General features: G+C 61.5%; 6 protein-coding genes across 6 annotated transcripts; all 6 read right to left on the bottom strand.

Moving 5' to 3' along the window:
* Nucleotides 1-954: 954 nt before the first annotated feature.
* Nucleotides 955-1662, bottom strand: LMXM_29_1070 (conserved hypothetical protein; the record flags this gene model as incomplete). The annotated part of the gene is made up of 1 exon (XM_003877209.1): nt 955-1662. The coding sequence occupies one exon, from the start codon at nt 1660-1662 to the stop codon at nt 955-957; it is 708 nt and encodes a 235-aa protein (XP_003877258.1).
* Nucleotides 1663-2482: 820 nt separating this feature from the next.
* On the bottom strand, nt 2483-3022 carry LMXM_29_1060 (conserved hypothetical protein; the record flags this gene model as incomplete). Its single annotated transcript, XM_003877208.1, has 1 exon — nt 2483-3022. One exon carries the CDS (start codon nt 3020-3022, stop codon nt 2483-2485), a length of 540 nt encoding a protein of 179 aa, XP_003877257.1.
* Nucleotides 3023-4238: 1216 nt separating this feature from the next.
* LMXM_29_1050 (mitochondrial carrier protein-like protein) lies at nt 4239-5255 on the bottom strand (the record flags this gene model as incomplete). The annotated part of the gene is made up of 1 exon (XM_003877207.1): nt 4239-5255. The coding sequence occupies one exon, from the start codon at nt 5253-5255 to the stop codon at nt 4239-4241; it is 1017 nt and encodes a 338-aa protein (XP_003877256.1).
* Nucleotides 5256-6684: 1429 nt separating this feature from the next.
* On the bottom strand, nt 6685-7437 carry LMXM_29_1040 (conserved hypothetical protein; the record flags this gene model as incomplete). Its single annotated transcript, XM_003877206.1, has 1 exon — nt 6685-7437. One exon carries the CDS (start codon nt 7435-7437, stop codon nt 6685-6687), a length of 753 nt encoding a protein of 250 aa, XP_003877255.1.
* An 841-nt stretch (nt 7438-8278) lies between these two features.
* On the bottom strand, nt 8279-9574 carry LMXM_29_1030 (DNAj-like protein; the record flags this gene model as incomplete). The annotated part of the gene is made up of 1 exon (XM_003877205.1): nt 8279-9574. The coding sequence occupies one exon, from the start codon at nt 9572-9574 to the stop codon at nt 8279-8281; it is 1296 nt and encodes a 431-aa protein (XP_003877254.1).
* Nucleotides 9575-10313: 739 nt separating this feature from the next.
* On the bottom strand, nt 10314-11930 carry LMXM_29_1020 (conserved hypothetical protein; the record flags this gene model as incomplete). Its single annotated transcript, XM_003877204.1, has 1 exon — nt 10314-11930. The coding sequence occupies one exon, from the start codon at nt 11928-11930 to the stop codon at nt 10314-10316; it is 1617 nt and encodes a 538-aa protein (XP_003877253.1).
* Between the last annotated feature and the right edge of the window lie 1355 nt (nt 11931-13285).

Below are 13285 nucleotides of genomic sequence, written 5' to 3'. Positions count from 1 at the left end.
TACGATGATGCGACATCGAGTGGTGGCAAATGGGGCATGGACGGAAAGGAAAAAAGGAGAGAGTATGTGCGAGTGAAGATGATGCACGTATCGGTAGCACTTGCTTTCGCCTTGTCTTGGGTGAACCCCCCCCCTCCCTCTCTCCCTCCCCCCCTCATCCGTCCCAAGAGCGACGTCCACGACGGGCAAAAGGCAGCATTCACCTCGTCCATGCTATCGGAGATATGCGATTACACCCACATACACCTCCTGAAGGACCTGTGCAGACAGTGAGAGATGGAGAAAGAGGAGGCGCAACGGAGGGTGACGCTCACACGACGGAAATATCGACTCACGTCGCAACGGGAGTGTGTCGGCCAAGAACGAAACAGAGGCGAGAAGGGGGGGCGCTCCACCCCAAGCACAGGATTGCCAAGGAGAGCAAGGTGTTTGGCAGCTCCTGCGTCTCCGTCTCTCTGATTTCCATAATCCGCCGTCACTACTCCTACTTAAAGATGAGCGCATAGGAGAACGGCAAGCGGGGGAGGGGTGGAGGTCGACAGCGTCAGTGGGGAGGGCGGTTCATCATTTTCCTTTTCTTGTGGCGTCGTCTTCCGCACGTTCACGCATCAGCGCAGCACAACATCGCACACCCATCACAAGGCACACACGACTGCAGAGCCACACACAAAGTAGAAAGCAAACAGAGGAAGGAGCGAGCGAGGAGGCCAGCAAGAGAGGTAACGCCTCTGTAAGCCGCGTCAGCACTTGCCGCACTCGCGCGTCGGTGAATGCGAGTGGCAGTGGATTTCATAACGAGAGAGGCGGAGGGCGGAAGGAAGGAAGGGGGGGCGCTATTGCCAAAGGACCGGCACCATGACGCTTCATCTCACGCTGCTCATCTTCGCACGACGAGCCGGTATAAGAAGGGCGGTCGCTCTCACGATGGCTGCGGAGAAGTTTCTCCAGCCCTGCTCAGTCGGAGCCCAGCAGCTCTGTACGCTCCTCCTTGATGAATCGACGCAGCTCGTCGAAGCAGCGCAGCTTCGTCATCCCCTCCGGCGCATCCACGCCCATGACGAGCCAGCGGAACAGCTCGCTGTCCAGCTGCTTCAGGAGCGTGTCGTATTCGTCCAGCATGGACGCGTCGAGGGTCTCGAGCTTGCAGCGCGCAAAGTGGCCAAAGATGAGGTCCATCTCCACCATACCACGGTAGCGCGATTGGTAGATGAGCCGACGGCGCTTGCACTCTACACTCTCCTTGGGGTCGACAGGGCGGGAGTCGCGGAACGCCTTCCCGTGCGACACAGCCACATTCCGAGCGCCCTCTGCAATCTGCGGCTCCACGTCGGATGAGTCTGCCGTGCCCGGCGTCGCCGGTTGGCGCGGGGACTGCTCCGGTGTGCCATCACCAGTGCGCCACTTCTTCAGCAGTTCCGACTCCTTCGGTGTGGCAGCCTTCACGGCAGCGAAGTCCCGTGAAAACACCTTCTCACGCAACGTCTTTGCTATTGTGGAAGTGAACGGGTCAGCGCCAGCTGCGCCGGACTTGTCGCTTGTCATGCCACTGCACCAGCGCTGAGAAACAGACGTGGCAGAAGTCGTGGTAATGGTGGCGGCGAGGGGCGCGGCAGCAACAGCAGCAGCAGCGGCACCGCGCGACAGAGTGAGCCTGAGCAGCATTTCTCAGTGCAGGGCGGACGATGCGAGAGGGAGGGGAAGATGGGGAGAAAGGCCCGCGAGGGGCTGGCGTAGAGGCGATGTTTCGAGTGAGAAGCGTCCACGTGCGAGGAATGCGAAGAGAGAGCGGAGCAGTTGCAGAGGAAAAGAGAGAGGAGAGATCTGGGGGAGGAAAAAAATTCGAAAAGAGTGGCGAAGCAAGCAGTGCCATACATAGCGGATGAGCACACTGCCAGGGTGTTGAGCCCATCGGCGACAACGGAAATGACTGACAGCTCGCGACTTTTTTGCGGTACAGGTCGAGCTGCGTGCAGACCGTTTTTCGCGCTGAGGCGCGTCTCTTCGTCTGCCCAAGCCTGTAGAGGTGTGGCTGTGGATCTGTCTTGTGAACGCAGAGACAGAGAGTACGCAAAAGGAAAGAGCGGCGTAAGGGCAGTCACCCCCCCCCTGGCGTGTCGTGTCAGCCCCCGCTGCACGCCGTGTGGATGAAGCAAGAAGAGGGGGAGGGGGGTCATCGTCCTGTCTGTCTCAAGTACCAACGCATCCGCTGCTCTAAACAGTGCTTGTGTAAATTGAGGAGGAGTCGAGGAGAAAGATGATCAAGCCCGTCGTGACGCAGGGCGAGAGTACGCTAGAAGAAGAGCGGGGCAGCCACGGAGGGGGCACAAGAAAACACTTGGCAAGCGCATCATTGTGCAATGGTAGGCAGTGCCCCAGCAGTGGGAAAGGGGTTGCCCAAAACTGCATACTCGCGTATACACACACACGGCGCGGCACCAAGCGTTTCCCTGAGCAGCGCCACCCCTCGCCGAGCCGCCTTACCTCACCACGACCCACTACGCGCGGAGCGGGTCATGCGGTTCGTGTTGCTCTTCTTGCGTCGCCTAACCTTCTGCTCTGTGACGATGAAGGATGGCCGCTCGACGATGCCGGCCCCCACCGGGGGCACCCAAGACGCTCTGTGCAGAAGCGTCTGCAGCTTGCGCAAGCAGCCCTCTTTGTTTTGCAAGGCGCTACGGTGCTCGTGACAGCTCACGACAATGGTTGTCCCGTCACTGGTGAGCGCTCCGCCAGTCTCGTGGCGGCGCAGTGCGGCAAGTAGCTCGTCGTCGAAAAACTCGGACAGGAGCTCCATGTCTGCGCGCAGCTCCACCTTGTTACTGCTGCTATTCGTGCCTTGCCCACCTGGGCCGCTGCCGCGCATGGTGCGAATCTCGTAGACACAGGGGTCAATGTTGATGTGCTTTGGGTTCTGCAGCCGATAGTACCCTGCCTCCTTGGAGCTAGTGTGCGACGCACGCGCACCCTCCGTCAGCGACCACAAGACACTCGTGTGGAGGTGTGGGGCGCAGCAGGACAGCATCGGCGACGGTCCCAGGGGTAGCCGACGGGCGCATACCGGGCCCGCACCGAGCAGCAGCCGCACTGACATGCGAGAGTACTGCAATGAAAGAAAACAGAGAAGAGGTGCAGTGCTGCGAGGGTAACAGATGAGTCACCGCCCCGCCCCCCCCCCTGCGCTGATTTGAATGCCGCCTCCCTTCGGCCCTGCGGTGACGCAATCACGTCGGCAGATGCAGGAGTCCGCCCTCCGTCGTCTTCAACATCTGCGCGAGCGTGAAAGGGCACGCGCGCGTTGGCGAGGGGCACAGCAAGCACCCGTAAGAGAGCAGGGGTATAAAAGTTGGCGAGAAAGGGAACAGGTGCACCACAGGGACGCTCTACACAGAGAGAGATACTCGCGCTGTGGCGCCGAGTAGGGATTGCCGCCAAGGTGAAGAAGAAGCACCGCTGCGGCGAAAGCGTGCGCGCATGCACAGGAAACAATAAGGTCAATGCAATGGCTCGCGAGGCAAGACAAGAAGGCAGGCCACCGCAGGTAACGTCGGGATGGTCCATCCTCACCTTTTCCATAGCCCGCTGCCGTCGTCGCCTAACATGCACGAGGCCCATGCAGGCATAGGCCTTGGCAGCGCACAAAAGGGTGCGGGCCTCTCCGCCCCTGCCTCTCGTCCATGGGTGCACACCTTGTCAGTGCCCCCGCGGGTCGTTTGCTGCTTGCGTATAGGGCAGGATGGAGCTCGTGCCGCCGGCCCCCTTGCACCAAGGTGGGGCTATTCGAGCCGTCATCACCCCAGTGGAGCGTAGCAGCGCCACCTCCTTGTGCGTCGTTCCTTCACACCTTCCTTTTGTGTGTGTGTGTGTGTGTGTGTGCCACGCGGTGTAAACGCTGCTTAAGGTCCAAAACCAAAAGAATATCAGTGCCGAAGCTGGATGGGGTGAGCGCCATGCGGTCCGCACTCACAGCCATCGTCGTCCACCCGCGCAAGACGCGAAGCGGCTCACTCGTCTCTCCTCTCCTCTACGTTGAACATCCTTACATCGAGTACACAGCACAGTCGCCCGGACATGGAAGTCGAGAAGGCAGAGCAGCAGCAGCAGGCGAGGTGGAAACAGCGCGAGTTGCGAGTCTGCCGCACGAGCACAACTTCTCTGGTGTGCTGAGTGGTAATCAGCTCACCCAGCCCGCGTACAGCAAGAACAACCCCGCGTCGGCCAGTACTGGCCAACACAGTGTACTAGGAGGCATTCTTGCCGCTCTTTCCATCAATGAGCCTGTTAAACCCAATCGACTTGTCCACGGACGACCCAGATGTGTACGCGCGGTTCGTGTACCGCTCACGCAGCTTGCGCAGGTACTCCAGCACCACGAATGTCACAATGTTGTGGGGCGCGGAGCGAGAGAAGAGCGCCATGGAGCCCTTGTACAGTCCACGCACGCCTTCGATGCGGTAGATCTTCCACGTCGCTACGGCGAGGTTTGAGGAGTAGGCCACGGGCTCACCAGCGCGGTGATTGAAGGACCGAGTCATGACAACGTCCAGCGGGTTCATGACGCACATAACACATGAGGCGGCGAAAATGGCGGCGCAGATGTGCACGCGGATGTCAGAGGCCGACCATCCCATCCGCTGGCAAATTATAGGCTTCGCCACATCGTACGCGGTGAGCTGCGCGGCAGAGCCGACCAGCGTGCGCTGCGCCGCAATGTGCGAGCCCTTCCAAAGCGCTCGCAGACCGCCTCCCTTGTAGATCTTGCAAAACGCATCTTTCACGCCAGCGTAGTCGTACTGCTCCCCAGTCGTCGCCTTCGAGAGCACATCGCCACGCGCCGTCGCAATCGTGTTGCGCTGCGATTGCAGGCGCGTCTTCACCAGCTGGAATGGCGAGGAAGAGTAGCTGCCCACGAGGCCGCACAAGGCACCCGCGAGCACGGAGATGTAGATGGCATCCGACCCACACGCATAGCTCACCTCGGCCCGCGCAGCAGGGTACAGTCCCACTCGAATCCCGTTCTGCATCACCTGCCACATCACAGACGATACGAGGCCCTTTTGAAGGGCACGCAGGCCCTCTTCGCGAGCCACGCGAAGCATACCCTGCCCCAGGTTGTCGTACACAACCTGGTACTGGCCGCGCTTGCACAGCTCTCCCTGCAGCTGCATGCGTGTTCGCATCACGTCAAAGGGGTTTGAAATAACGGTGGCGCACATGGAGGCGACAGCCCCGTCGATGTACATGTCCACGGTGGACATCGACACAGACCCGCTTCCCCAGGATGAAATAAAAGCGATAAGGACAAGTACGTCAACAAGGACGCACGTCAGCGAGTGAACCTGTTTCCTTGAACACCGCGGCGGTGGTCATGCGCCGACACGGTTGAGGAGAGGAAGGGGAGGTATGCAGGCAAGGTGGCTGAAGCAGTCCTTGCCCCGCCCTCCACCACATCACGCAAAAGGGCGATAAAGTGACAATGCAAGTTTTGCGCAGCTCAGGCGCACACACACACGCACATGCGCCTCTACACATAAGTGGCCCCGGCACTGCTCTTTCCGCTCTTGTCGCACGGGCGCCATTCGCCGTCAAGCAAACCCCGTGCGTGCGTGCGTGGGTGTGTGTGTGCCTGCGAGGTAAGACAGAGTGAAACGCGTGAGCAAACGGCGTATTACTACCACAGAGGACGAAAGTCCCTGGTCTATCGCACACTCGGCGGAAAATGCTGATGAAGTGGATGTGGGCTCGTGTAGGTCCCCAGGGCAGACGTCGAGCGCTCGGCGAAACGCAGGCGGTGCCCGGGGGTCGAGCACCAAGAGCAGGTTAGATTTTCGCTTTTTCTTCGTTTTGTCAGCGTGTACCCATTCTCTGCCATACAACACGAGTCGAGCGTCGGCTCTCACCCCCGCAGACCCTGCCCACAGGGGCCCCCATCCGCGTCGTGCGAAGCAGACCGAGAGACACGCCCGGTACATCAAATGCGCCCGGCTCAGTCACCTGAGGGCACCACCCCCTGCCTCGAACTCCGCCCACCCACCCCCGCCCCGCAGGTCGCCTCACAGCCGCTCCCCACGCCAGTAGGCTGTGCGACGGCCGGGGGTGGGATACGCGCTCCAGTCACGCTGACGCTGCGTCTACCACATGGGCGGCGCAAGCCTGTGCACTGCCGCAGGTCGCTCCGGCGCAGCGCCATCCAGGGCCTGCACGCCGGCATCCGTGGCGGCACATCGCTCTGACCTCCCCACGCGGCAGGTGGGTCACCGTGCCACCATCAGGGGTGGCTCGGCATGGGGCAGGGGAGGGGGAGAGACGAAGGAGAGGAAAGGGAGAACAGTGTGTCTGAGCCTGTGCATCGGTGCTAGCACTGGAAAGAAAACACACCCGTACAGGCACGAGAGCATCGCGGCGGTCGAATACTCGCCTCTGTCGAGGCAGAGGTGCATCACAACGTAGGCAAAACGGAAGGACACACACAAAGGGAAACGCGCAACACGGAACACGGAGGGCCACCGAGACCACTCATACAACCATACCATCATACATGCCTATGCTACGAAGAGGGAAGAGGGGGGGGGGCAGAGGTGAAGGGTGTGAAGCGATGTCGCTTGGATACCCGTGCAAGCCATCACGCGATCCCGTTCTGCTCTGCTTCTTGTTTCAGCTACAGCACCGCCAACGCCTAGCTCATGTTTACGCGAGGCGACGCGTGAAGGTGCGCTTGCCGTTCGGGCAGTCCCACACCCAATGGCGCATGCTCACTAGGGCCACCTCCAGCTCCGGCATCGCCTTATGACACAGCTCCTCAGGCACCTTCTTCCCGAAGGAGTCGACGGCCTCCACGCACGCGCAGAGGTAGCGCTCACGCTCCAGGGCGTTCCACACGCAGCGCTGCACGTAGTAGCGCGCCTTCGCGATGCTTGTGTAGCATCGCTCTGTGCGGCCAGCCCAGAAGAGAATGTTCTTGAGGTAATTCAGCTTGCGCAGCATATGCTCTTTCTCTGCCGTCTTGTGCGTGCAGTTGCCGAAGATGTAGCGGTAGAGCGGGTGGTCATCTGTGTAGATGGTCTTGTAGAGCATCTCCAGCGAGCTCACACGGTCGCGCCAGTACGAGTCGAAGTCTTCACACCACGAAACATTCAGCAGGCGCTCTGCGTCGTTCTCCAGGCTGCTCAACAGGTAGCGCTCGACCGCGTTCAGCTTCAGCCCTGCTGGAACATCCGCCTGCGGCACATGCCAAAAATCGAAGCTGCGGTACTCAGACTGCGAGGTGACGCGCTTCAGCCAGCTCTCATTGCACGCCACGCCCTCGCACGGGACGGACCCCCACGTGGTATAGATGAAGCGGGCCGGTACGGTCGTCGACGCCGCGGGGTTAGCGGTAGTGGCAGCTACCGAAAGGCCCGACATGGCCGTGGCGCTCGCCAGACACGCAAGACGGCGCATTCCACTGTGTGCGCGCATCCTTAGAAGGGGCTTCTGGCGAGACGAGAGGAATGGAAAGTAAGAAGAGATGCGGGTAGCGGTGATAAGAGACACTCTTTCGCATGCCACGCAGCGACGGCTCCACACTATGCGCAATGTCGCGTGTGAGTGTGTATGTCGATGTGCGAGGTCGGGCGTGTTTGTGTTTGTGTGTGTGTGTGTGGGGGGGGGGGCGGCGCAGATGGTGTGCGAGGACAGCAACAAGTAAGAGAGTGCGAAGAAAAGGTAGAAGAGAAGTAGGATGCGACGCAGGGAGAAGCATTCTCCGGGCCGTTCTGCTGCCCTCCATCTCCCGACCGCATCCCCCTTCTCCCGCACGCGCCGCTGCATATGCGCGCGCGCGAGAGGAAGAGGAAGACGGGGCGGGGTCGACGGAAGCGTGTTCCCTCTCTCTCCGAAAACGCTCGCTCGCTTTCCCTCCCGCTCTGCACCTGCCCGCCCCTCAACACGGATGTCGACTTTCCTGCACACTTGGTTTGTCTGTTCGGCTTAATGTGGGCGTCAACAGGGGGGCACTTAGCGTGCACCCTAGTGCACCCCACCCTGCGCACCTGCCCGTCCTTCCGCGAGTTCAAATTCTTCACCCTTGCCCAGCCGTGTGTGTGTGTGTGTGTGTGTTCTGACAAGACAGCCAACCAACAGCCCCCAGCGATGAGCAGGGAGTCGTCGAAAAGAGCCGTAGAGGGCCCTCCATGAGGGTGAGGATACGACCATGGCCGTCCCCTTCGTGTCTCGCGTGTAGGGCAAAGCATGGCTCGAAAGGACACACACACGCACGCTGCTGCTCCGTTTCTGCTCCTGCCTAGTACGGGCGGTGATACGAGTAGAGCTGGCCCATGTTGTGCGGCATGCCGTGGATGTACTTGGTTGCCTTTGCCAAACTCGTGGAGCGACTCTGCGGGGTGCCGTCTGCGTACGTGTGCGTGTGAAACTGCCTCGGAATCTCGTACCACGCCGCACCACGAGAGTCCAATGTGCTGCTGCTGCTGTCTACGGTGGCCTCTTGCGAGTCCAGCACCTTTCCCAGTTTCGGCTCCGGCGGGGTCCGCACGCCTGGAGGGACCGGCATGCCGACGAAGGGGCGGAACGGCATGTAAACCTCAGGCGGAGCTGCCGGCCCTTCAGGCAGCGGACCGGCTACGCCACGTATGTGACGAAGAATACCGTGCCCGTACTGGCGCTGCGCTCGCTGCGCAAACAACTCGGCGGCCGTGTCCATCACGTGGCGCAGACGTGCGTCGCGATCGAGAGGGCCGTTTTCCCCCATGACCGGTGGCGGCGGCGAAGACGATTTTGTGGTGTCACTAGACGCCGCATGCCCCGGGCCACCGTCTCTTTGGTGGTGCTGCTCCGCTGTTGCCCCTCCAGCCTTTTCCTGGCGGCGACGACGCTGCACGTCGAACAGAATTTCGTCCAGCGTCTTCCCGTCGAACGCGTCGGCGAAGACACGATTGGCATCACCGCGCACAAACGGCTTGCGATACCGCCGCTGCTGCTGCTGAAAGGTCGTCGAAGACGTTGACGAGGCAGTCGATGTCGTGTGCTTCCGCCTTCGCGCAGATTCTGAGGACGGCCGCGCGCCGCCGGCAGGAGAGCCGGCCCTTGTACCCGCCTCTGCGTTGGCGGCAGACGGCGCGCCTGTTGCGGCTGTGGCAGACGGTTGCTGCTTGCGGCGCGTCTGGATGCCTAGTTCCGTATCGTGCGCACGACGCCGCACCGGGTCTGAGAGCACCTCATACGCCTCCGAAACACGGCGGAAGAGCATCTCCGCGTGTGTCCTGTGTGCCTCCTCCACCACATCGGGGTGGTACTTCAGCGCCAGTTGGCGGTAGGCGGCCTTCACCTCCTGCGGTGTTGCATCCGTGTCGACGCCGAGGTTTCGGTAGTAATTCAGCTTGGACGTGCTCGCGGCTGCTGCCGACCGCGCACCGTGCGCCGAGGTGGACGAGTAGCGACGACTGGCTTTAAGTGTCGCATCGCCATCGAAAACCAACGAAAGGCACGCAGAGCCGAAAGTGGTTGCGCACGTCGGTGTACCTGTCACCACCCGCGATGCCAGAAAGCGGTGGCACACGGGCAAGGCGCGCACGCAGCGCATTGTGAATCAAAAGGCAGCGAAAGAAACAACAGAAAAGAGAGAAGTGCGCGCACAGTGTGGCGCAGTGGCAAGGAGAATGTGTGATGTGGAGCCCACCGTCTGCCCCGACTGCCGTATGGATGCACCCACAACCTCCTCGCAGCAAGGATGGTAGACAGACACAGACACGCGTGCGCGGTGGGAACGCCTTCGCAGAGCGGCGCACTGCGGGGAGCGGGAGAAGAGTGAACAAAGGAGGTGCAAATTCATCACACGGAGATGGAAGTACAGGGAGAGGCAGCGCCTTACATGACAACAAGCCACAGCAATATCTCTGAGAGTGCTGCTACGCCCCACCTCGCCCTCCTCAGGCAGAGGAAGCCACCGCGCGGCGCCCGTCCTCCCCTCTCTCCTCCTCTTGCACACAGAGGCACGCTCTTCGCGGCAGGAGAGGAGAGAACAGAGCCGTGCGTGGCAATCAATGATTTGGTGCGCTGACGTCAGCGTAGACACGGCACAGGGCATTCATGTCCTCACCGATGGTACCGCCGCGCCTCACCATGTCTTTGTGTACCTCGCGCCGGTTCTCTTACCGTTCTCCTTGTGTGTTGTGCTTAGTGAGCTGCGCGTGAGCGAGTGTGCAGGCATGCGTCCATGTCGCCCTACGCGCGGTCTGCGAAATAGCCTGACGGCGCCCGTGTGCCCTGCAGAAATAGACCCAACTGGAGAGGCGGCTGGCACCGTTTCTCTCGCGTTCTTCTTACGAGATCGCCGCCTCTGCGGCTGGAACTTCCCTGCAAGCGCCGTGTGGTTGCGCGTGTGCACAGGATTGAACGTAGTCCACCCACTGCCGCGCCGGCATCCACGCCTCCAGAGACTTGGCGACGTCGAGCAAGGATGACTCGGCTAGCAGCTTGAACCCCGCGGACTCCAACTCAAGCGAGAGATGTCGCGGCATAAGCGTCGCAGCAGGCCTCGATGATGCTGCACTTTGCGTCCGCGCGCGGCCTACATCCCCAGTGATTGTGGAGTAGTCCACCACGAGCAAGACAGGCAGCGAGCGGCGGTGATGAGGCAGCGCGTCGTGGTTGTGCGCGCGCGGATCTCGCGCACAGTAGTGCCAGCGAAGAAGCTCTGACAGAGATGACCGAGCCAGTCGCCACACCCCGACCTCGCCGTTGAGGTCGATATCCTCCTTGAGAACCTTCCGCGTCGCGACAGCAGCGGGTCCGGCTACCGCAGTCGTCTTCGAGCGACCCTTGCTCACAGCAAGATGTGTCCACGTGCCCGCAGACGCGCCAGGACGCAGGCACAGACGCAGCAAGGGCTGCTCGGTGGCACTGCACTCGCGCACCAGCTCCATCATGCCCTTCCCTTCAGAAGCGCCTGGGGTATCAGCAGTCACGGGTCTAGAGAACGTCATCGCCGAGCAGGGCAGGCAAGCATCAGTAAGAGCACCTTCGCTGCATGGCCTGTGTAGGACCGTCTGCGAAGGCGCATCAGTATCCTTCGTGAGACTGGTCAGCACCGAGGACGTAAAGGACGTCGAGGGCGCAGACCAAGGAAACATTCCTGGCGGTGTCGACGAGGAGGTCGGTGAAGGCGCGCGTAGTGCGGCCCCCATGAAAGCGGCAGGCCGGCGATGGCGTAGCGTCGCTCCAGCCTCTGGCTTCAGCCGGCTCCTCAACAAGCAATGAGTGCGATAGAGTCGAGCCACGCCAGTCTCCAGGTCGGGCCCTACCTCCACTCGCTTCCCATCGACAGCAACCGGGGTCAACGCATCACCACTCGGTACGCAGCGACAGCAGACGGAGGTCTCCAGCGTCGCCAGATGCACCTCGACAACACCGAGCGCTTGTCTGGCGCTGGCTGCCAGAGCGCTGAGCGTCACGTTCAATTCTCGCACCACACTCGACCACTGCTCTGGAACCTGCACATCGCCTCCCTCGCGTTGCACCGGGCGGCGCGCTGCCTTGGGCAGAAGCACCACAAGCCTCAACGTCACAGTGGCGTTCATCATGACGCTCTTGAGGTCCGGGTGCTCGTCGAGGTGCTCCCGATATGGGTTGGTGATGTTTGGATGCCCGTACATCTCCAAATCGAACTCCTCTCTCGACATGTGGGACAGCTGATGCTGCCGGGGAATGCGCAGTCCGAAGAGGCCGCCGCCTAGCTTTAGGCCCAGACCTCCCTGCATGTGGTTCGAGGCATGCCGACGGCCATCACGAATGCTGCTGGTGATGGACGAAAGGCGCTTGTAGCGGCCTTGCCGGCCGTGGGTGTGACGGGTGTGGACGGCACCAGCCCGCTTACTACGGCTCCGCAAAAAGTCGCGGGAGCTCCAGCGCCCCAGGTCAAAAGACGTGAAGCGAAGCATGGCCTCGTGTCATCGCCCTCCTTCCCCTCACGCTCTCAGCCTGGAAATGGGGCAAGGCGGACGCCAGACTGGCACGGGCCAGACGCGCCAACGACGGCAAACCGAAAATGGCAAAGCAGTGTATCGAGCTCCGCCGCCTATTGCTTTTTGTGTGAAGATGCAAGCGGCAACGCAGCGGCACGCCCCGTGAGTAGCCCGGGATTGTGACGGAAAGGCGACGAACAGTGCATACACTCGTGTCGCTTCGGTGTTGGCAGCAACGGTGATGTGCTGTATCCGAATGCAGGCGACCAGCTGGAGAGAAAGACAACAGAAAGCCAAAAGAGGACGCAGAATAAGGGAGCGGCGCCGAAATGGGTGTGGGTGTGTGGAGTACGTCACCTGCCACTGAAGACAAGGCTACGCAGAAGCTCTGCGCATCCACATGAACATACGCCGCGCAATCAGTTCTTGTTGATTTTGTCAGCGTGTACCCATTCTCTGCCATACAACACGAGTCGAGCGTCGGCTCTCACCCCCGCAGACCCTGCCCACAGGGGCCCCCATCCGCGTCGTGCGAAGCAGACCGAGAGACACGCCCGGTACATCAAATGCGCCCGGCTCAGTCACCTGAGGGCACCACCCCCTGCCTCGAACTCCGCCCACCCACCCCCGCCCCGCAGGTCGCCTCACAGCCGCTCCCCACGCCAGTAGGCTGTGCGACGGCCGGGGGTGGGATACGCGCTCCAGTCACGCTGACGCTGCGTCTACCACATGGGCGGCGCAAGCCTGTGCACTGCCGCAGGTCGCTCCGGCGCAGCGCCATCCAGGGCCTGCACGCCGGCATCCGTGGCGGCACATCGCTCTGACCTCCCCACGTGGCAGGTGGCTCGGCATTGGGCAAGGGAGGGGGAGAGACGGAGGAGAGGCTGTCTGGCTTCCGCACAGAGTGAGAGCAGCGGGCCCTGAGATACTACGCACTGGGGTGTCACCCCCTCCCCCCCCTCTCGTCACCCGGCTGCCTCGGCACGAGCCCACGTGCAAACCGCGCAAGAGAACAAAGAAGACGTGCGCAATTGGATAAAGCGTGACGGAGGCGCGAAGTGCGCAGAGCTTCCACCCATCAGCGCCGCACGCCACCATCCTCCCCCCCCCTTCGTTCACCCCGTCTGATGCGCACCCGCACAAAAACAAGCGCGAGCGTGGACGCACGATGCGTCGAGCCGTGAGTAGATGGCCCCCGCATCAGTGTCAGCGGTGTTGAGCAGCACAGGCGAAAGGAGAGAGATGGTGCGTGAGGAGGGAGATCAAGGGCTAGCAATCATGATGTAGAGGCGCGGGAAAGGGGAGGGAGACACGGCCATGAACAGCACAAG

Source organism: Leishmania mexicana, chromosome 29 (genome assembly GCF_000234665.1).
Source record: "Leishmania mexicana MHOM/GT/2001/U1103 complete genome, chromosome 29".
Taxonomy (NCBI): Eukaryota; Euglenozoa; class Kinetoplastea; order Trypanosomatida; family Trypanosomatidae; genus Leishmania; species Leishmania mexicana.
The sequence above is the reverse complement of the archived record's forward strand: the minus strand, read 5'-3'. Positions and strand labels throughout refer to the sequence as shown.